This window comes from Rutilus rutilus, assembly GCF_951802725.1.
Source record: "Rutilus rutilus genome assembly, chromosome: 11".
Classification (NCBI taxonomy): domain Eukaryota; kingdom Metazoa; phylum Chordata; class Actinopteri; order Cypriniformes; family Leuciscidae; genus Rutilus; species Rutilus rutilus.
Genome location: NC_140216.1, coordinates 12,114,417 through 12,139,467, shown reverse-complemented (window position 1 = coordinate 12,139,467; position 25,051 = coordinate 12,114,417). Strand labels below are relative to the sequence as shown.

Below are 25,051 nucleotides of genomic sequence, written 5' to 3'. Positions count from 1 at the left end.
AACATAATACTGGACACTCTTGACTGATTTACTCACTAATATTACATGTAAATAAAGCAAGTTTCTCCCAGTGTCATGAAGATTTTTTTTACAGCACATACACACTTCAGTCTCTCCCTCCATCCTTTGAAATGACTGAAACAGTACCATATTACACTGACATAATTTAACACCAGAAATATTTATAGCAAATTAAATATCAGAAGGTGCCAGGATTGTGGCGGTACGTGTTGGTTTCTGAGGGAGTGTGCCTGGTGCCTGTGTATATATTCATTCAGCACACAGAACATCTTGTGTTTTAGATAAGGCAGCTTGAATGTTACGATTTCCCAGCTGGAAAGAACAGTTTAGGCCAGCATGAATATTAATGCAGGCTGGATTACGCTAGTTTGTTTCCGGTCTAGTTTGTGGTATAACCATATAGTATAACCATGCTTCACCTGCAACAAATTCATGACCTTGCTGGTGAAACTTGTTGACGAAGAAACGAAACGAAACAACAAAACAAAACAAAACAAAACAAAACAAAACAAAACAAAACAAAACAAAACAAAAAACAGCCACTGGTGCTCCCTCCAAAAAAAAAAAAAAAAAAAAAAAAAAGGTGCTTGGCACCTCTGGGTGTGTGTGTGCGTGTGTGTGTGTGCGTGTGTGCGTGCGCGCGCGCGTGTAAAATAAAAAATTTAAAAAAAAACGAACAAACAAACAAATAAATGTGCATGGCACCACAGGAAGTGTGTTGCTGACATATCATTTCAGTGTACCGGTCACACACCATACTTATTTCTAAGAGCCCCTCAGCCTGAGCTACGCCATGTTGGAAAATACACTGGAGTGTCCTCAATTACCTCCTCAAATGGATTTGTGTGTGTGTGTGTGTGTGTGTGTGTGTGTGTGTGTGTGTGTGTGTGTGTGTGTGTGTGTGTGTGTGTGTGCGTGTGTGTGTAACAAAAATTTCAGTACGGAGAGTGAATGTGTAGCAGAAGAGCGGAAAAATGAAGAATGGGTGAGGAATCGTGAAAGGGACTGGAAAACGAGGCTGCACTTTGAGATGGAAAAAGAGAGGAAAAGGAGAATGTGTGGGTTTCAATAATATCACACATCTGAGCGTCTTGAGAATCCAGGTTATTTCAGCCTCAGAGAGTAGTGCTTGAAAAGACAGACACCATGGGAAAAAAAGACACAGAAGTGGTCCCTGGTAGATGATGAAAGGGCATAATGTGAATAAAAGCTCATGTGTAGTGGTTTTAGGACTTTGTAGCAGATACAATTCAAAGGGTCTTTATGTTCTAATGAAGAAATGGAAAAGTATGTAAGGGATAATGTGCATCTCAAAATAAACCCTGATAGGCACTGGCTTATGGGACACCCTGAAAAATGACCCACAGGCTAGCAACCTCAGGCATTGTAAGCCTTACCAAATTTTGGTTAAATTTGCTTATCAGGACTGAATTTTACAGTGTTTGCACAGACATTTAAAGGGGTCATATAAAGCCATTTTTGTACAAGCTAATATGATTCTTTAGGGTCTAAATTAAAAGTTTGTAATATACTTTAATTAAAAATTCTCATTAGTATTGTAAGAAAACACTCATTTTACCTGGTCAAAAACAGCTCTGTTTTCAGCACACCGTTTAAGTGCATGTGTGTCTTTAAATGATAATGAGCTTTGCTACACCCAAGAACAGAACACCACAATCGCTTATCAATCAATCACAATCGCCACAATCACAATCGCACAATTGACATTCTGCTCATAGACAGTGCTCCAGCGTATCAACAATGACCGCGCCGGTCCGCGCGGACTATGATTGACAGCTCGCTCACGAGTGAGGGCGGGTCTGTGTTGAAACGCTGCTGTCAATCAACAGTCGTGGGAGGGGCGTCGATTTTGTTTTTCGATTTTGGCTTGATTTGAGATGGGGGAAAACATATAAGATGAAAAAAAAAACACTGGATGGATTTTTATCATTTTATGATGGTTGTGTACAGGCACTGCCAACACACATTTCAGTACAATCAACTTGTAAAAGTGCATGTACCATTATATGACCCCTTTAAATAGCAACAAAGGAAAAGAAACAAAGGTCAATTAGTCCATTTAGTGGTTATTGAACAAATATATTTGAGTGCATATAGCTGTGATTGACCAATTAGAATCAATTAGTATTTCAGAGAGCTGTGTAATAATTATGTGTGCTTGAAAAAGACAGTGTGTTCTTTTACTTGATGGCTTCACACATGTCCAGCCCCATCTTCACACAGTTATTGGCATGGTCGGTCAAAGGGTCCGGCAGCCCTGACACACAGTAATAGCAGTCGCCCAGAATCTTGATCCGCATGCAGTCGTTGTCCTGCATCAAACCAAATTAGACAGCAGTGTAGAAGACATTACATTCTGTACAGGAAAAAAAAGCTCACAGGAAAAAAAAACATACATTGACTACAACATAATCAGTTATTAATATTTTGTTGGTTCTCTTTGTTTTTGCATGTGTTCATCATTTCTCTGTATTACAGCCAGGCCACAAATGATGTCCGCACAATTTAGCATGTTTAATTTATCACAAATAAAACAATTGACTCTAAGCACAACTACGCAATATGCTTACAAAGTTTACCAAATGTTTCATATTTGAATAAAGGGTGAAGATTTTCCTAGGCCGACATCACTTTTGCCCACTACTGTACTACGTATGTATGACAATCAGATCTGGTGTCTCCTATGCCTGTTAGGACTTATGATACCTTGGCTATCTGGTCAAATTTGCCGAAGAGCTCATTGAGCATGTAGACTAGTTCTCCAGGTGAACAGTCACTGGCCAGACGCGTGAATCCAACAATGTCTGCATACAGAATGCTGTGGAAAATGTTCGAGAAAACTCAAAAGGAGACTTATGCAAACTGTTAAAGAGCATGAATTATTTTATTTTTTTTGTACTGGAAATAATACACAACTTGCACATTATTATTTTCTTAATAAGCATTTGTCCTGTGTACAAATATCTGAACGTCCTTAAACACACTGTAGTGCTGATATTTAAACCAACAGCATGATTGTGTGATACTGCTTTTATACAAAAGGTCAAAAAAACTAAAATTATACTGAGAAACGTACATTTCAGATACAATTTTAACAGTTATTTTGTCTTTTTCACAGCCACAGAAGAATCAACTGTTACATCTCTGAGCTGAATTAATTAGTGACTTGAGGGAGCGATTCAATGACTCACTCATAAAGACACTTAATTAGCCCCTGAATTAATATGTATTTTTGAATAAATTGGATAAGTAAATTATTCTATGACTTATTCATAAAGAGAGTAACTTGCTGCATTCCTGAAAAAAAATCTGTGTTTTTGAGTGAATCGTTGAGTGAATGATTCGTAAACGAATCGGTTCAAGTAAATGATTAAATGACTCACTCATAAAGTCATTACCTTGTTAAAGTATCAATGTACCATTCAGAAAGAGTTACTGAAAAAATGTAAAGGATATTATAGGGGAAGGAGAACCGCTTTGAAGCAGATAGCAGTGTTGCTTTAAAAACAGCAAAGCACTACTTGTCCTTCAATGCATTTAACAAAATGACATTTGCGTTTTGATGAAGAGCCTCTTCAACAGTTTGCCCTGTATAGCAGAAGACTGTGTTTGCTTTTACTTTTTAATAGAAGCATACAAAAGTGTCTAGGCTCTTTTAGATGAGAGCTACTTGTATCTGGGTTGATGAATAGCTTGTTTTTTGTGTGCAGACTGAAAGAGGGCAGGAGGGTTTGACAGGATCTATTGAGGGTAGGACAGCTCAGTGGAGAGCAGGTGCAGTGTATAGGAAATATATATTATATTATATATATAGGCTGCCTAAAATAAATCAGCTGACTGCACAGATACGCTAGTATGTGTGTCATAAGTCCTACCTTACATTGGTGTGTCTCTGTACATAGAGGTTGTGGAAGTTGTTGGTGTTTTCGGCCTGGCCAAAGTTAGGACCCTTCAGCCTCTGAATGATCTCTGCCTTCATCACTCTCGCGATGTGGGCGGGCAGCAGGGACAGCAAGAGGCGCTCCTATTGGTCGTAGAGAGGAGGATAGTTATACGCAATTCCTTTGAATGGTTTCCTAGGCTATGTTTGTAAATTAATTCAAAATCTAATTATTGATATACTGTTCAAAAGTTTCTAATTTAGATGTATTTTTATATTTTAACATTTATAATTATAATGTAAAAGAACTGTTTTCTATTTGAAAATATTTTTAAATGTAATTTATTCATGTGACGTCAAAACTGAATTTTCAGCATCATTACTCCAGCCTTCAGTGTCACATTTAGAAATCATTCTAATATGCTGATTTGCTGCTCAAGAAACATTTCTTCTTATTATCACTACTGAATAGAGTTGTGCTGCTTAATATTTTTGTGGAATCGTGATACACTACCATTCAAAAGAAAAAATAAATAAATACTTTTAATTGATCAAAAGTGACAGTAAAGATATTTATCATGTTATAAAAAAATCAATTTCAAATAAATGCTGTTCTTTAAAAAACAAATTATTAACCAAAGATGGAAGATTAAGTTTGACGCACTGCATTTCTCAGAACAGTTTGCTCTGTTCTTTTTTTTGGTACTACGTCATCCAGATATTCTGTTCATACAGAATTTGCATTTTTTCACACTATAAATGCTACATACATACATACATACATGTACAAGTAGTATAGTAGTATGTTATTTAGAACAAAGCCCTAATCTTTGAGCACTTTTAAATTTTTTTTTTTGTTTTTTTTGTTTACAAATGATGGATGGCAGGTGGAGTGAGAGAGAAAATGAGAGAAAAATGAAAACTGAGGTGGATGAACAGATTGAATCATAGCAGTGTAACAGATGTCTCCTGCAACTAATGAACTACCCTGATTGTAAAAGAAACATTTGTGATTCTACCAAAGAACATTTAGAGTTTGTTTGCTCAGATGCTGTTCAATTTTATTCTATATTTATTGGGATATTATTTTATTATTTCAGCCAACCTGTTCTTTAGATAGCATATTGGCATTGGACATATTGGGAGAAGTAAATTTTTGACCCTGGGTTAAGCAATTATTCACACTTAAAAGAGGGTTAACACAGGGTTACAGTGAATAAATAACCTAAAGAAAATTATGAACAATGGGAAATATGGAAAGTCCATTAATTTCTCTTTTTATTACTGGGTCACTCATTTTTTTTCTCTCTCTTCAGATGACATACTGCTTAATGAAGGTCAAAAAAATATATATAATAATAATAATAATGGGGTGTGTGCCATGTGCAGATTGTGACAGCAGGAAAAAAGGTGAAATCCATTAATGTACTATTATAAAAAAAGAAGAAGAGGCAAATCAAAGCAGGTTGTCCACACTAATGGGTTCAAGTACTGCACGTCCTCCGGTCTGGGGGAGTGATTGCTAAAGGAAATGATGTCATTAATCCATTGTGGTTCTTTCTCTACAGTATAAATTAATATGATTTCTGCTCTGTTAAAGTGCAGAAATATTAATTAGCAAAATTGGATGTTATTTTTGGACATCCTATCATATGAATATTACATATGCAGTATATCACTTAGAGGTTTTTTGTTTGAAGAAGATGTGGATGTGAATATTGTGGCTGGAGTGTTTCTGTGGGCTTGCTTAGGGGTCCAGTGTGATTTTTAGGGTGTTGCTAGGAGGTTGCTTCCTGGCCCACGTCAAACGTGTCCACCATCAAGTCTAAGATTTTATGAATTCTGATTCAGTGTTTTTTTAAACCAGAAAACAATTGTGTGGCGAGCAGGACGAGGTCGAGGGCCGTGGGAGAACGGCACGAGGCCGGTGGCGTGATTGCAAAAGAGTGACACCTGCGCGACGCACCGGTCTCTCGCTCTTCACTGTCGTCGCTCCTCCTTTATGCTTCCGCTCCTCCGTGAGAGATGCGAGACCGGTGCGTCGCGCAGGTGTCACTCATTTGCAATCACGCCACCGGCCTCGTGCCGTTCTCCCACGGCCCTCGACCTCGTCCTGCTCGCCACAAATTGAAACAAAAAAAAAGAAAACGATATTCTAAAATGTATTTTAGGGCCTTCAAAGTTTACATGTTAACTTAAGACTTCAATGAAATATGTTGATAATGATTTTTAAATATATATACATAATTAATAATAGTAACATACTGTAAATATTACATTAAAGAACTGTAAATTCACAGCAGCTCTTGTTTTGCTGCTTTTACAGGTGTGCTGTATAATTTTACAGTATAATTGTAGTTTATGATTTACAGTAATTTTGTAAAATTTACAGGCTTACTGGCACCCAAAATTGCCCAAAGTTGCTGTAAAATTTTACAGCAATTTGTTACTGTGTATACTTTTACCAGGTGATTTATATATATACTGTATATATATATATATATATATATATATATATATATAATTTTTTTATGAACATATAAATATATTCAATATTCGAGATAAAACAAACTTCTCAACAAACTGCATGATTTAAGGTATTCATGAGTAAGTTTAGTTGCAAATATTGTGCTGTGCTTTTTCAAACCTGAACTCTTCTAATGACAAAATATATTTCAAAGATAATGTTTTATTCACCCTTGAAATCTAAAATGAGGCATATCTGTAATTAGGCTGATGGTCTGTGCTGAACTAATGTTCTGATTTGAATGACCAAACAGTGAGCAGCCCTGCAGGAGGTAAATGAAGGAAATGCTCCAGCATGTTTTACAATATGGCAGAAAGAACAGACAGTTGATGATGAACTTACTGAAGAGCTCCATTCTCACAGTACACAGAACATACATACAAGATTCAATCGTGTTGCGCAGTGAGTAAGTGAAACATTGCCTTTGCCTTGCGCTCTGTAATCGCTAAGAAAGCCTAAAACACAACTCCGATAACATTCATAGAATAATGATGCTGGGGTATGTGCTCAACAGGCTGATATTTCACAGAGTGAGAGTGATCATTCCTGATGGAGCAGAAGTGCCGCCAGCGATCTGTCTTTATCTCGCTGCTCATATTTCACTCACTCAGCCATCACCACAGAGAAACACTTTCTCATTATTTCACACAAAACAACAATAAGCAAAACTAACCCAGGCAAGAGGGGCACCTTGTGCAGACTTCCGCCCCACCCGTATCCAACAGGAAACTGCTGGGGGGGGGGGGGGGGAACAAATGTAACTCTCGGCCCCCTCCACCTTCTAATATTAGCCACCCATTGTGATGATATAATGATCTCTTCAATACAGCTGCAGGAATGACTCATGCTCAAACCTATCCGATACCTCCCCAAACGAGGCCTACATTAACTTCCTGTTCCCTGAAGGACCGGCCACCACGCAGTTCAGCACTGTTTATCTGTTCTTTGAAAGCAACGTGGTACAGGCAATCTGTTTATCCCTCTAGCCGTACCTGCTGATGCTTCTCAGATTCCAGTTTGATGGGAGACTTGATGCAGTTGCAGGTGTCGTGGTACGTCTGTTTAAGAGCCAAATCCATCAGGTGTTTGTGATAGGCTCCCGCCACATTTCCACAGATGAAGATGATGATATTAGCCAGGATCTACACAGACACGCAAACAGCTTTAGTCAAGGGTAAATAGAGATACTGCAATGCTCTGTACTCTGGATGTTACAGAAATGTTTCTTAAAAAAAAAAGGTTACACTTTATTTTAAGGTGTCTGTGTTATAGTGTAATTATATATTTAAGTACGGAATAATAATAAGTAACTACATGTAGCCTATCTACAGTATCATCTATCTATCTATCTATCTATCTATCTATCTATCTATCTATCTATCTATCTATCTATCTATCTATCAACAATATGATATATATATATATATTTATAATAAATACACACACACACACACACACACACACACACACACACACACACACACACACACACACACACACACAAACAGCTTTTCTTTGCAAAATTCTGACATAATGTGAACTCTGATCTTAATTTGTCAAATATGTTGAAATAAATATTTTAAATAATATATATTTTTTTTAAATTACAGTAATCATTATGAAAATAATACCACAATGCATTAAATACGAATGGTCCTAAAATCTTGATGGCTTAATTTTCTTTAAGCAAAATATAATTTCTTGTATATTGTCAAATATAGTGAGAGAGACAGTGAGTTCTCAGAAAACCTTAATTAAGTGTATATAAATTATCAATCCGGTAATGGAAATGCTAAATATTTAGCACTGAATTAATGTGGAGACATAGGGCCCTATTTTAACGATCTGAAACGCAAGTGGCAAAGCGCAAGTAACTTTGTGGGCGGGTCTTGACGCTGTTGCTATTTTCCCGGCGGGAAAAATTACTCTTGCGCCTGGCGCAAATCTAAAAGGGGTTGGTCTGAAGTAGCTTCATTATTCATAGGTGTGGTTTGGGCGTAACGTGAAATAAACCAATCAGAGCGACATCTCACATTCCCTTTAAGAGCAGGCGCGCTTGTTCTAAAGCGGATTCCTATTATAACGGCGGATTTGCCAGGCGCACGACAGGAGCGGTTCACAGCCGAGGAGACCGACGTTCTCGTCAGGGACGTTGGGGATGGAGAGAGAAACACACCCAAATTAACTTCGGTTAAACAGGCGTATGATAATTTGGGTAAATGTGTAAGCTAGATGTATGCTTTTATAATAAAATGTCTATCTATCTATCTATCTATCTATCTATCTATCTATCTATCTATCTATCTATCTATCTATCTATCTATCTATCTATCTATCTATCTATCTATCTATCGTAATAATGTATGATTAGCAAAAATGATAACTGCTGCGTCTGTGTGTAGATGAGAGAATCAAAGTGTATGCGCGTTGTGCACACGCTACATTGATTAAGGCCAAGCATGCGCCCTTAAAATAGCATATGAATAACATGCGCAACACGCCACTGACTTTAAACTGTTTTTTTTTCGGTCAGTGGCGGAATTGTTTTCTAAACCTGTAAAATAGCATGAGGGAACGTTTGCGCCGGAACACGCCTCCTCTTTGCGCTGAACCGCCCCGGGGAGCGCAAGTGTATTTCTTAGTTAACCGACGTGCATCTGTGGAGGGAAAAGTACGCTTTGCGCGGGTGCAAAATAGGAATGATACATGCGTCGGTGTACAAAGTCAATTGCGCTGGGTGCAAGATAGGGCCCTTAGTGTGTATTCAATACAGCATTGACATACAGTATAAAACAAGTAATGAATGCAGTAAATTGCCTCATAGGTACAGGAACACATTACTGCCAGACCACAGACACTTTAAGAAAATATGCACAGCAACCAAATGGCTTTTGAGTTTCAAATGGCAGAAGTAAGCGCATTAGCGAAAGATATAATCAGTATAAGGATCTAGAGAGTGATGTGTCTGTACATTGATTCAAAAGATATTGATCTTCAGGAAAAGTGAATTCAGTTCAGCCCACAAAAAGCTTTCAACGGCCTCTTGCTTCATGTCAGAGTGAACAAATATCAGTGGAGTACTGAATATGGTGCTGTTATCTTTAACAAAAGAGCAGGGCGTGTTAGATAATTAGGTTTAATTGCAATAACTGAAACTCTATACATAATAAGGCATTTGAAATTTGAAATATATAATTGAATTGTATTTTTTATCAAATAAATAAATAAATATAAAACAGGCTTTTTCTTTAATAAAATTTTAATTTATTTTATAACTTAATTTGTTTTTATGAAATATGATCTGGACAGGTTTGTGACAAATCCTGAGATTTACCCATATAGTAAATGAGTTTAACAATACTATTATGAATGAATAGGTCATAAATATTTATTAGGTTTGTACGAAAGCTTGATACTATGAACCAGGTCCTGTAACAATAATTATTATTATTTTTTGGCCCCATGTACTTCCATAGTAAGCGTATTATTATTATTTTTTTTTACAAAGGGTATTGAGGGATGAGTCAAAATAATTTTCTGTGGTAATTGACAGAATACCAGAAATGCAGTCACAATAAAGCTTAATTTGCATTGAGCCTTGGAACATTTCTTTAATTTGGCCCATTTTTTAGGGCAATCTAGTCTGAGCCTCTTTTAGACTCATCAAATTTGCAACTTCTCCATGGCAACCTCTGCACACGCATTTGAGATCAGCACAGGGATTTAGTGTTAGAGTAAGCATAGCGAGTAAGAACAGAAGAGGTTGTTAAAGGCATAGTTTACCCAAAAATGAAAATTAGCCCATGATTTACTCACCCTCAAGTTATCTTAGGTGTATATGACATTCTTCTTTCAGATGAATACAATCGGAGTTATATAAAAAAAATGTCCTGGCTCTTCCAAGCTTTATAATGGCAGTGAATGGCTGTTGTTGTTTTGAAGTGCATCTATCCATCATAAAAGTGCTCCACACAGCTCTGGGGGGTTAATAAAGGCCTTCTTAATCGAAGCCATGCATTTGTATAAGAAAAATATAAATATTTAACACGTTACAAAGTGAAATATTCATATTTAACACGTTACAAAGTAAAATTCTAGCTTCCGGCCAAACGGCCATACGCAGTCTACTTACGCCTGAAGAGCAACTTATGACGTCAGAAGTAGCGTAGTGCGTCATGGCATAGCGTAAATATCAGCAGTACGTCGCATTACTCACGCAAGTTGCGCTTTACAGTTAAGTTGAATCCGTATGTTTGTTTGGCCGGAAGCTTATAAAGTATTAAATATGGATATTTTTCTTACACAAATGCTTCGCTTCAGAATACCTTTATTAACCCCCCAGAGCCGTGTGGAGCACTTTCATGATGGATAGATGCACTTTTATTCACTGCCATTATAAAGCTTGGAAGAGCCAGGACATTTTTTAATATAACTCCGATTGTATTCGTCTGAAAGAAGAATGTCATATACACCTAGGATAACTTGAGGGTGAGTAAATCATGGGCTAATTTTCATTTTTGGGTGAACAATCCCTTTAAGGTTCACCCCAGACTGCGCAAAGGCGTCTGTCATTTTAATTAGTCGACAACCTCCTGCTAATTTCACTCACTGACATTTTTAGCACATTAAACATCATCCACTTCTGGCAATTACACAACACTCTTCATCAATTAGGAACACAGTCAACAAAGAGCTTCTTAACAACCTCCCGCCATCTGAAGGTACATTGCTTGGCTTCCAGAAATTGATCTTGACTAATCGAACATTAACTTGACATACTACAGGACAACCACATTTGCCTTGAAATTCTCTCTGGCTGTGTCTATACTGAAAGCAGCTGTGTTGGTATCAGTCAGTGACTTCAACAGAAACAGGAACCTGCTTTCAAACAGGATTCCAAGACAATATCATTTAGCATTAAATATCTGCAATGTAGAGATTATCATAAACTTTGAGCAGGGAGGGAAAACTGCTGTGACTCCATTCCACTCCGCTCACATAATGTGTTCCAGACCACTGTGTGTTGCTCATAGGAAATATGGGTGGTTTTTAATGTCTAACAGTGTATGTTGGACATTGTCCAACCAAACCCAAAAGTGTATATATATATATATATATATTTGTTTTCTCTCAAAGTAAATTCTCGCCACAGTATAATTTCCACAGTATCTCAAATAATGTGTTGTATTGTGTATAATAGCATTGGGTGATGGAAATTAACTTTATGAATTTTAATATTGTAGTAATAATAGACTGACTTCTTTGTCTGACTAGGGCTAATTTCATCCAAGTTACAATTCATCCCAAACTTTAAAAAAAAAAAAACAAATTTTGCAATTTTAAACATTTTGCATAAAGAATTTCCCCCAAATTCTCACGTTTTTTCATGTCATAATCAGTGTTATTTTATTATTACTTATAAGTATTTATTCATATTTTGAACTTTATTTTTATATTTTCAATTTTTATATATATTTTTATTAAGCTTTTTTATTATTTTATTCATTTTAGTTTCATCATTTTAGTACTTAGTACTAATTTCTAAGTTTTCCATCTAACATTATATTTTATTTAAGCTTGATTTTGGATTTAGTTCAAAATAACAAATAATTAATACTTTAAATTAATACTTAAATTAATAAGTGAATAAGATAATTAATAACAATTTTAATAATTTAAATAAAATAATTTAAATAAGCAACATTTCAATAATATTTTTTATATTACAAACGTTGTATTGTGTTAAATAGCATGCTGTGATGAAAATAAAATTGTAACAGAATTTTTTTAATTCTAAACACATACAATTAAATAATATTTTCACACCTTTTTTAAATAATTTGTCAAAATTGCAGCTTGTTTGGAAATGGCACAATAACATATTCTGCTCTCAAGTGATATTAACCAAAGGCCGCATGACAAGCATCTCTCTCTCTCTCTCTCTCTCTCTCTCTCTCTAAGCGTGTGCTATTTCAGGCCTGGTCCACCTGCCATGAGACTTCTTCTGGCTGTAATCACTGAACGAGAGGAAGAGGACAGGCAAGTAAACGAGCACAGTGCCGGGTCTGTGGGGAACCGTAGCTTAATTACAAAACACTGGCATGTGACATCATCTCTACAGCTGTGTCTGTGACCCAGACAGATGTGACCCTGTTTGTTATTTTTTCAGTCTCTCTGATTATCTCGAGACCTTCCTTTGCCGAGTACGTCAGCAGTAAATGTCCTAAAAGTGACGTACAAAGCCTTTAAAGGCTCTAACAAACAAGGTATGACCTGGAGCTCTTGAGAGCACCTAACATAAAAAGGTTATAACGCTTCTAATGAGAGCGGCGGAAGCTTGATTAACAGTGAGTGCTGAATGTGAAGGGTCGTAAAGGTTGGGTTTAATGAAGCTCTTCTACTGTTGGAGAACAGTGTGGAGGACTGACTGCGGTCTAAGTGTTTACCGGTCTAAAGGAAGATTTTTTTTACGGTTTTTAAATTGGACTGGATAACAAGTTTAAAACAACATCCTACGTCCTTCCGTTACTCGATTCTTGAATGTAACGCTCCTGTCTCTTGAACACAACATGATGACAGCCAGTATTTTTGTGTTTCTGTGGACCATGTGACTAGAGTGTTGCCTTGGTAACATGCGCTGTGTTTAGGTCTGGTCTGAAATACATTTCTGCTTGAGATCTGCTTAGGAAAAATAAAGGTTCTGGAAAATCAATTGAAAGGTAGGCATGAATTATTATTTAAGAGTTACATAAGACTCTTTAGTACAGTAGTAGAACCAAAAAAACTGTGAAGGGAAGTACAATCAGTGTACATACCAACTATGTGTATTTATAAAGCTAAAAAGAGATATAGTGAGAGTATACATTGGGAAGATTGGGGCAAGTTGTCACACCTTTTACTAAAGTTGATTTTTCTCAGGAATGTTCATCTTCTGCATAGACACATATGTTAGAGTCCTGGCTATTTTCACTGTTTTTGCCCATGTACAATTAATCAACACACACTGACCTTTTATGACAACATGCAAAGGATCTTGCTCTTATGGAAGGATGAGGCAATGTTATATGAGGCAAGTTGTCAGAGTGGGAACCTGCTGTTTATTGAATTTGATTTTTTTTATTATTTTTTTATGAAATACAAAAAAAAGTTGATATTTAGTGGAATTTCAGCTAAATTAAAAAAGTATAATTATTATGAAACTTAAATTAATATGTGAAACAGCAAAAAAATGTTAAAGGCTAAAGTAAAAATAATAATATCAAAACACCATTTTGGCCAGCAGATTTGGTAACTAATAAATTAAAAATGTACGTGACAACTTTCCCTAACAAGACATAAAAATAAAAAAGCCTGCATTAAAATCTAATTTTATTTTATTTAAAAAAAAAAGTCTAAAATGAATAGATGGTGATATTTGAATTTAGTTTCCACACTTGAGTAGGGCTGAAAAAATAAACATGATTAATTTAAACACTTAGTTTCGTCCGATAAATTTTGCATATGCAGTAAGGTCAGCTGCAAACATAACCCTGTCCATGCCTTTTCCGCACTAAATTTTCACTGCGTGTCTTTAGGAAATCCTGGGAGTGTTTTTTTAACACCAGAAGAGGGTTTGCGCTGAAGCAAGTAAATGTTGTAATCTGCTGACTGGTCAGTTTAAATGTCTCTGATTTTGGTTTTGGTCACCTGGTCAAGGGAGGGATAAAAAGAAGATTGTAACGGTTGCTCTGTCTCTTCTTTTCCTCTGGGTCCCTTTCTTGGGACACTCTTTCCTTGCCTCCTCTTTTCTTTGTTTTTTTTCTTCTTGGGGGCTTTGCTCTTCCTCTCTACCTGAGCTCTGCCTTCCATCTCTCTTTCTCTCTACACTCTCTCTCTCTTTCTATCCCTCAGGTAACATTTTACAAACATTAGGTACAATTAAAAATTATATGATTTTATCATCATAATTCATTATTCATCATTAAATCCTTTAAATGACAAATTATGTGCTTACCAGTTTTGATTCGGTATTAACTTTAAAGTGCTACCTATTGCAATACAATACTGTCACACTATAGCACCACTCTCCCACATATTTTGCTATTATAACGCCAAATATGTGCGTTATTTAGCACATATTTCTTACAAAAGAAGAAAATATGTGAGTGACTTTAGGGTTAGTAGCACGTAATGATGCATCATTTATAATTATTAGTACAGTAACTACATGCAAAGTGTAACAAGGTAGGACACTGTAAATTAAAGTGTTATCAAATAAACTTCTAAATGTCTGTTCATGTTCTATTTGACAGACGGCACAAATTAATTGCGTGCTTATAATTAAGTGATAAATAATGTATATTTCTTATTGTTATTTTATATATAATTTTTTTTTTTTTTTTTTTTATTGTTATTATGAGTATTATTGTCTTAACCTTTATGTAATGTATGGTTAATTATTTTGGCGGAAAGGGTTATAAAGGGGGGAAAGCTATAACTTAAATTGTATGAAACTTTCTGTTAAACGTACAGTATGGAAAATCGCCGCTAGGGGTAGCTAACCTCTTACAATAACAAAGGCGTAGTTTGATGACGCAACATTTGCTAAGAATTATGGATCTTGTCGTCAACGTCAAGCCGACCGATCTAATAATGTTTATGGATGAGTGAATACATCGATGTTTTTATCATGACTGTGATATGAAGCAGGTCGGGATTGCTAAGAGACAGCTATCAGCTCCACACACGACGCAAGTCCCGCAGATATAAAAGGAATATGGACATTTCATTCTACCGAACTACACGCAAGTGTAGAATTACTACTCACAGGTCAGTTTATTAGACAAATTAAACTTGTGAGGTAACGCAGCGCTGTTTCACTTGGTCTAACATTACACTATCACACTAAACTGCATTTGAATGTGTTGAAATTTATGTGTTAGTTTGTCTGTATGAGACTAGTAGTAAGCTAGATCAACATTAGAATAACATACAGATCATATTCTAATATTTTATCATTGTTGAACTATATATAACATTGATTAGTTTTATGTAAATGTGCTCACCTGTTTAATAAAGTACATGTAGGAGCGGTCGAAGTCTCGGACGTGGAGCTCTCGTTTATATACTGTCTATGGGAGCTCTCGGCATCTCGAAAACGCCGCGCTGATATTGATTCTCGTTTTAGTTCTCCTTTTTTATCCAAAGTCTGCTTGCCATGGTCCATAATGTTTGAACGAAACAACAACAGCGTGCAAACAGACATCGCGAACTACACAGTTGTCCACGTCAGTCGCCTTGGTGGTTACTATCAGAGGGCTCTGGTTGCTATGGCAGTACGAGCGGAAACCAGGGACAACGCGGATATGACGCCATTGATGGCGCCAAAACGGAAATAAAGAAACGGTCCGTGTCTTCGAATTAAATTACAAATTTCTCCTGGTTTGAAAGTTGTTGGAAACAGTCGGGATAATGTAAGTACACACAAAAAAAATATATATAACATAGATAAAGTGATTTTTGTTATTTTTAAAGCAAAAAAGTTACATATTGTGCCTTTAATGTTTTGAAAAAGTTTATAAATAAATTATATAAAAAATTTTATAATTAAGTGATAAATAGCAGTTGCAAATGTTTTACAAAATACACATAATAATCTCTGCACCAATAAAATATGCAACGCTTTATGTTTTACTAACAAATTATATTCTATTTCTAATTAATTTAACTTACACTAGAAAGATTTTATTTTCTTAAATTTTCACAATTTCAGTCCACAAGAGTTCCTGAACATGATTAATGAATGAGGGGGACGAGCTTTTTCTCAAATAACGGTCTGAAGCGTTAATGCATTAATGGCACTGAACTTTGGCATTAATCAGATCTGGGACAGTCTTGCACACTTACTTCCTGTCATGTGCATGCGCTCTCAAGTGGCTAACACCGCTATATGGGTATTGGGACCATAGATATCATATATAAACGCTAGATGCCTTATGGCGCAGTCACTTCCGGCATCATCGTTCGGCCATCTTGTGACAGTGCTCTGTGCATTAAGGTGAATGATCAGCACGCACACAAATCCTCTTATCTCGCTGAAATCTTGACGGATTTACAAACGGTTTGGTTTCTTACAAACGTTATTAACGTGGCTATAATTCCGAATGCTTGAAAATGTATGTTATAATTTTTCATATGTATGCAGTGTATGTATGCAGTGTCATAACTACATCTCTGACGTTTATAACAAACCAAACCGTTTGAAAATCGGTAGAAAAATGAGCAAGTTATGGTTATTTAAAAGTACATGCACCATTGAAGTAGTGAGCGAGTACACTGTCGCAAGATGGCCGCCACGTGCGGACGTCGACCTCCATTGGCCAGCAGTGCGCACGAGACATCTAGCCTTTATATATGATATCTATGATTGGGACAGGTCCAGCAAGTTTTTGTTTGTGTTTTGCTGGCTCTTCTTTGCCCACTGATGTTATATTTTATACTGACACCTAATGGCATGGAGGCATTAAGTTTGTTTGCTAACTGCTGCCGCTTCATAAGTTTATCTTTTGTTTTATTGCTTTTCATGTTTTTCCATCTCACTCGACTGCTTGTTCTGACATTTTATTTCTCCACTTAAACTCATTTTACATAAATTCACTACATTTAGATTTGCCAAACTGGTTCAAATTTCTTGTTTAAAAGAAATTCAAAATATATTCTCAGCCCATGCAAAACTCTCCCGCCCAATGCTAAAGTGTTTAACCCTATAAAGCCTCCGTCATATTTGATACGTAAATTTCTAAGGCCTCTAAATTGTCAACATGATCAAAATTTTGCTGAAAACCCTGTTGTACACAAACTGATATATGCCTTCTGTTGTCTTTTTTCTATGAAATCTTTACTGATTTTTAGTAAATGTAAGAATAACTTATTGTTAGTAAAACATAAAAATGAACACTTACCAGACTGAAGCAAATACAATTTACTTGATTATACAGAAATAATTTTTTATATGATTATATGATATATCAGGCTTTTAAGGTACGTTTATTTGTACATCTCTCAATCATCGTTCTAATGCATTGCACTTTTTTTGTCTAAAAGCTCAATAAACTTAGATTTTTCTGACTATTATTTAATATCTCAGGCTTTAAAGAGAAGAAGATCAAGACCAAATGACACACATCTGAAAAAGCTGACCTTGTGGAATTGCACCGGATGGACAAACTTTACCAGTTATTTCTACAATAATAAGTGTCATTTTAGTCGGAAGGCCATATGATGAGCAAAACAACCAGGCTACAGGATTCTGGGATGTGTGCTCTGAGCTGCTCTCCCATGTCATCAAAGCCATATACTGTAGGTCATGGTGAAACACCATCACCCCTGACCACCCCTACAGGAAACAGAGAAGAAACATCCTTCCACATTCACTCGCTCTCTCGCTGACTCTCATTCTCTAACATATTCTCGTGTTTCAGACAACTTTTTATAGTTCTTTTTGTGTCATTCTGGTGCTAAAAGACTGTCGCCGTTTATTCTTAGATACTAGCTGTTCCTTTCTCAGCCCACACAATTTCAGTGAACCAAATCAACTGGAATGCCGTACACACACACACACACACAGTTACCTGCCAAACGAGGGCCTCCATGTGGTCGGTAGTGTTCGAGAGGCAGATGCTGAGCACTAGTGTGTGGGAGGTTGAAGTGAGGACACTAGCAATGACGGCATCCCTCATGGAGAACGGCAGCATGGTGTACACCACAAACACAATAAACAGGAAAAATGACACCTGCAAACAGAGTTAACAGAGCATTAGACTGCCATTTAACATCTGTTGTTCAGAAATACAGGACAGAGATCAGTTCAGGATGAACACTGCATTTATTATCAACTAAGCTAAAAAACAAAACAAATGTTCTAAATTAGTTTTTGCTAATGTTCCCTATAAACAAAATGTTATTATTGAATGTTCTCTGAATGTTTAAAGTTCCCCTCTTATGGTTTTTAGAATATTCTCTTTCATGCAGTGTGTAATATAGTTGTTTGTGAATGTAAACGCTCTACAAAGTTGTCGAAAGTGCACAATAAATACAGTTATTGGCCCTTTTCGGAACGTAATGCCCGAGTAGAAGTCTGCTGCGGAGCTTGCTTCAGTGCGGGCTCAGCAAAAGTGCGCATCGAGGGCGCATATTGGCCGCAAAAGTGGGTGCTCGCGATCACACTTCTGAAACCTAAAACAAAAGGGACACCCTACGGTCTCATGGACTTAACGGACACATGCACGCGGTGGCTATTGTAAGTCCACAAGACCGAAAGTGTATATGATGTGAGCCATTTGGGACAAGGCCATTGTCTCCCAAAAGAATCGACTCTGAACCGCCTAAACGAGTCATCTGTAATTCGAATCCCACTGCGTTACAGTTCTGCGTCACTAGATAAGACATTTGCATAATGCCCGCCTATGTTGTATGTTGTCCGCCGTGAACAACTTGACCCGCCCACAAACAGCATTTTACTGACGACTGCTTCTCAAAGTTTAACGCGGGATTTGCAAAATGCTTGGTCTTGAAAGATGGGTCAGTTGATGTTTATTACATGGCTTGGTTGAATTCCAATGTAGAATGTGGTCTGTTATTTCTTGATAACAGACCGCTGCGAAGTATAACACACCGTTGCCATGAAAAACAGAGCGTTGCTATGGACGCAGGATTCAAACCGTAGAGAACGGACTATTTTCGTAAGCAATACAATCGTTTTTAAATCAATAAACTCCTTTTTAAATCAATATTTTGTGTCAGATTATTGATTTATTTGGTGGGTAGCTATGTAATAAGTGGGATAATGTAGAGCGAGGCGGTTGTTATAGCGAATACAACCCCGACAGGCTGATCGGACAGACCCCGACGCGAAGCGGATCCTACATTATCCCTTACATATATTTTCTACCCTGTGTTCAAAATTCATAGTTTTGCGTTTTATATTGTGTATGCCTCTGGCTAACCAGCTAACTCATGTTATTACTGTCTTACTGCAAATCAGCTGTGGGCCACTATTAGATAAAGATAAAGATTTTAATAAAAAAATTTAGCAAGATTTGTTTTGCAAACTTTAATTTTACATCAGCCATTCACGTTAGAGCTCGGCTAACGTATGCACCATATATTGATACAGTTCCCGCATGTGCACCGCAATAAATTAGAAATATACACATCGGTTTGTTGATGGACATACACTTGTTGCTGATGCTGATCTTGAGGAATTACAGTTGGAACATCTCATAATGTTCCTCAAAATGAGTAGCGTATCATTGAGAAACGTCCTGCTCAAGTTGTCCTTGCAATGAAGTTTTCGGGTTGAATAACTAGTTCTTCCAATGTTTCATCATCGGACTCGGGCTCGGATTGATATGGTTAAATCGACATCATCGTTACTGTCTTTATAGTAATGGCCGTTTAGCTTCCGACAGGTGCTGTAAGTGCTAGACCAATCACAACAGACTGGGCCATTTGGCCAATCAGAGCAAAGCAGGCTCTCAGAAAGGAGGGATTTAGAGACTGATTAATCCTTCGAATCGTTTGAGAAACCTTGAAAAATGCATTGAAATGTGCAATGTATATAATGAGAAAATTCAAGTGTTTTTTCACCTTTGATGTATGTAAACCTGTTGTAGGAGACTCCAAAACAAAATCAGGAACCTTTAAAAGCATAATAGGGGCACACAAATGTCTTTTCTTGGTTATGCGAATGTTAAAGAAACACTCCATTTTATAATTTTGAAAACAAAGAACACTCTGTTACACCATGTCCTAACCAGACGCGATGTGACAGGCTCTCAATCAATGATGACAATTTGACATGTTTGTGTGCAAATGCCTTTATTACAGGAAAGTTTCAAGATTCATGGTGAGGGAAACTGGTGCTCAATTTGACACTGATAGTCTTGCAAATACCAACCATCCTTAACCAATCAACCACTTATATATTTGAACTAAAATCAGTAACAGACTCAAAAGTTGTTAAAAATTCTAAATGATCTCTGTGTGTATTGGTTTAATGCATTTTGCGCTAACATATTAAGTGTATAATGTATTAGTGCTCTGGCTTGGCTGTCCAATACAGTATGCATTTTTTAAAAGATTTTTATATAACAACATTTTTAACCTGCAAACTGTCGTAACAGCATGTTTACAAAGCCAATCTTGCAGCACAAAATGTGCTGCTCAAACTGTTCATTCTGAAATGATCAGGGACACTGTTAAAAATAAACTTCAGCCATTTTTTCCTAACACTGGGATCCTTCAGAATTATATAAAGCTACACACAGCTAGAAGCAGCACAAGATTTGGCAAACTTTTCCACATTTTACTCTTTATCATTAGTTTATGTGATGTTTAGGAAAAATAGGATCCTGCTTTCATCTTATTACCTCACCCAATAGGCCTCACTGACGTAAATCAGTGGGGAAAAACGTGGGAGCTCATGTGTTGATGCATTTACCATCAGAAAGTTGCCTAAATTCAGTTCAGTAAATGTACTTTTTTGACTGAAAAGAAAGATTAAAGTTCTGAAAGTTTCAGTGTGTTTTCAGTGTACATCATGCTCTTTTATCTCAAAATAGCATATAATATAAAATTAAAATAAAAAGCATTTGCAGAGTTTACAAGAGATATAGCATACTTTGCCCTTGAAAGAAGGTGAAAAGAACTATTGCACCAAAAACAGTCATGATGTAGTTTTTCATGACAATTTTCCATCCTCTTTCTGACTGTTGTTGCTACTGTGTCTTTGATATCATGATGACATATGAATAACATGTCTTTGCAGCTTAATTTCCATAAATGGAGGTAGACTGGAAAGTGAGCTTTACACTACCAACATTTACATCTGAAAATCTGAAAAAACACTAAGATAAAGTTCAATTAGTCAACGTTAGTTAATGCATTAATATAATTAAAAATGAGCAATACATTTATTATATGATTTATTACCATTTGTTAACATTAGTTAATAAAAATAAAAATATTCTTTGTTAGTTCATGCTAGCAAGTCCATTAAATAATATTAACAGAACTTTTGATTTTACTAATGTATTAGTAAGTATTTTTCATTGTTAGTTCATGTTAACTAATGCAGTTAACCTATGATGGAACCTCATTGTAAAGTGTTACTGAAAATGATATATGAAGAAAAAATGGGCAATATGCTTTATTTTTATATATATTATATTTTCTATTACTATTTCTATTTTCTATATCTATATATATATAATGTTATACATGTCTTGCACCAAAAACAGTCAAAAAGCAATTAACTATACAAGAGGGCCAGAAAACTTCTAAAAGTAAATGGACAGTAATATGCCAATATGTGCTCATGTTTGTGACATCATGAGCAACGACATCTGAATGACATTTTGCGGCTTAATTTCCATAAATATCCAAGGTAGGGTGTAAAAAGTGAGCTTTGCACTGTATATGCTTATACTATTCTGAACGATTTCAGAATATTTGTATAGCACTGCCTCATTTGAAGGTCTCTGGATAAAAGCCTCGGCTAAATGGATAAATGTAAATAAATGTAAATATTTCTTGTTTCAAAAGAACAAGAAAAATCCTGCTTTGCATGCATTTCCCCTTTAAATGACCCGTAGTCTTTTAGTTAGTGCCAAACTCCACGTTTCCTCACATTTTTAACGCTTGAAGGATGTTATACACTCATAAATATTCTAAAACTTATGTTTCACATTTTCTTACACTAAGTGCTGTTTTTTTTTTTGTGAGTGAGGGCTCAATATAGCACCGGAGGAGCGGCAGATAGGGCACTGGACGGCAGCAAAGCCTAATGGATTTCTGGCTTGGTCACTCTCACAGACCACACACACACACACACACACACACACACACATACACACTGCCAAAAAACAAACAGATTGCAGGGAAGTGATTTTTTCAGACAAAACATGTCTTGAGCCTTATCGATCGCCATTTCCACTCTGTCCGCCACAGAGGAGGATCAGAGAAGCTGTCAGAAATGGTTACATTTGGCTTGTGAAGGATAGAGAATCCCCTAGCAGACAGAATGCTCTGATGGGCTCTCGGGCCGGGGCGTCTCGCACTTTAACCTCGGATTGCTCGGACAGTTTGAGTTTTTGCTGAAGTTTTGAAGTGTTGGAGTTCAGCCTCAAGACTTGGCAAGGATAAATGGTTAATTTCTCCAATGAACTGATTGCTTGCCAGTTCCATGCCTTCTTAGGGTTATGGTCTATCTGCTCACAGGATTAAGACTGGCAGTTCAATTCAGTTGTTTTATACTACATCAGCCCAGGTTTTAGAGCTGAATCCCAACTATTCACTCCTCGTCCCAGCACATGTCTGGGAACTAGAGTCAGGAACGTGGCATCAAGCATAATGAAAAGCTGTGCCTCGATGACAGAAATCAAGCATTATACAATATCAAAATGATAGATCAATGATAAAATCCTTACACTATTTTCAAATTTAAATTAGATTCTGAATCCCATATTATCATTGTGGACTCAGACTTTTGGATGCCACTCTATCTTTTCAAATGGCGAAGGTCTTTTTCTTCTAGCCAGTCTTAGTGATCATTACTTGTTTGGCTGAGAACAAAACAGTCACAGCTGGGTTGAGCTCTGTGAAACTCTCAGATCTCATTTGGAGTGGTTTGCTCGTATTAATGAGTTATGAATTATCACAAACATGCAGTACCTGCCAATTCGATTTGCATAGGTTTTGACTGTGCATCACTGATTTCCCATTTGCACTAGATGGTAAAATTGTTCATCTGCCCGACTCAAAGCCAAGAATCCAAATATCATCAATCCAATCTGATGATATTTTTAAATATTAACAAGTCTAATTATAATTTAGCTCATTATTAATGCGTCCCTGTAGAGAATCTGATTATTTGAGTTAATAAAATATTTTATAATCATCCAGCGTGTCTGATTCTTTAAATACATTTTCAGCGGAACTATTCCTGGATCAGGGTTATTAAACTGAAACTAAAACCATAAAAATTGTCACTTGAAATACAATTAACTTTAACAGAAATAAAACATTTAAAAAAACATTTATTTAGTTTATCTTGATGTACTAAAATAACTAACGCTGAAGCTGAAATAAAAATTAAGATCTATATAAAAAAAACTAATAAAAATGACAAAAATACAAAACAAAATGACTAAAACTTTAAAAAAAATTAAAATGAAAACAGATAATTTACAAATAAAAGCTAACTAAAAATATTAAAGCTAGGGTGTGCAGTTTCGAGGAGTTTATTGTCTTTATAAAGTCTATATAGACTCTATGAGCAGGGTGCGCGGAGGTATACATAGGTTGACAGGCAGGTAGGACATCCTATCATTACATTCGGACCGAATGCAATCATTGGACGAACGGTTTTTGGTCCTGCGATTTCCACAGAAGATATACATACATTTTTTAATGTTTAGACAACTCCTATTATTAATCGCTATCAGGATGTGAAGAGTGCTTCAACCAGTATAACAATAAGTGTTTGTGAAAAACATTGACTACTATAACTTTAATACAAATTTAAATAGTATCTCAATGATACTAAAATAACACTATCCTGGATATGTCAAACAAGGCAACAGGATATTCTAATAAATGAATGATAATATTCATCATAAATGAAAATAAATTCAGATGTATATGCATTATATTTATATATATTCTATACTAGCAAATTTCATAAGGAGTGCAGCTCTAACACACACACACATATATATACAGTATATCACATTACCTTAAATTGTCTTTTTAGCATAGACTTTATATTGAGATCAGAGTTATGTTATATCATGATGTTATTGCTATATTGATCTGGTATATTGTGTTCGTATGTCATTGCTATAAGATCATCACATCAAATTTAATAAAACATATGCAAAGCATATTGTTCAAGGGTTGCTAAGGAAACAGATGGTAGTAAATTCATAAGATACACTTAGAAGGTTCGCTTTTTCATAGTGAATACGATTATGTGGTCTACAGGGATCTTAATGTCCGGTTAACCAGTCTGCACTGCTTTTGTATTAGAAAAGCAAATGGAAATAATCTGATAATCTGAAAGCCTTCCATTAAAATAATGATTATAGAACATATAACATATGAGAGAAGTAGCGCTGTCATCAAATACAGACCCAAACACATTTCCAGGACTTAGGAAGAACTGAAATAAGGGTATGAAATGGGGCTACTTATACCACATAACATTTTGGTTAAACTTTACTTTGATGGTCCCTATTAGACCATCTTGACCTGTTGACTCTAATAACATTGCACCTAATCCTAACTCTACTAATACTCTAATGAGAGTTAGTTAACATGTAGGTGCATTGCTACTTATAGTCAACAGAATGTCTAAAAGGGGCCATCAAAATAAAGTGTTACCCAACATTTAAATTATTAAACAATTGGTGTGACAATGCAGCAAATTTATATAACCAAAACTGCAAATTTGAGATATCAGTGACAGTAGTGGCAGTGCTTGGTCATTCTAAAAAAGCTGTGCGTGTATCATGACTTACTACTGTACTGATATTATTAACAACATACTGAACATATTCACATTA

The 25,051-nt window shown here is 36.1% G+C and overlaps 1 protein-coding gene across 2 annotated transcripts in view; it reads right to left on the bottom strand.

Moving 5' to 3' along the window:
• The window catches only part of adcy2b (adenylate cyclase 2b (brain)), a 63,015-nt gene that overhangs the window by 15,632 nt on the left and 22,332 nt on the right, over window positions 1-25,051 (bottom strand). For both annotated transcript variants that reach the window (XM_084423180.1, XM_084423179.1), the window contains exons 3-7: window positions 18,059-18,220; window positions 7,442-7,591; window positions 3,918-4,066; window positions 2,749-2,860; window positions 2,227-2,354 (exon numbers count right to left, since the gene is read on the bottom strand). In XM_084423180.1, coding sequence (XP_084279306.1) covers window positions 2,227-2,354; window positions 2,749-2,860; window positions 3,918-4,066; window positions 7,442-7,591; window positions 18,059-18,220 — 701 coding nt within the window. The remainder of the gene's footprint in view (window positions 1-2,226; window positions 2,355-2,748; window positions 2,861-3,917; window positions 4,067-7,441; window positions 7,592-18,058; window positions 18,221-25,051) is intronic.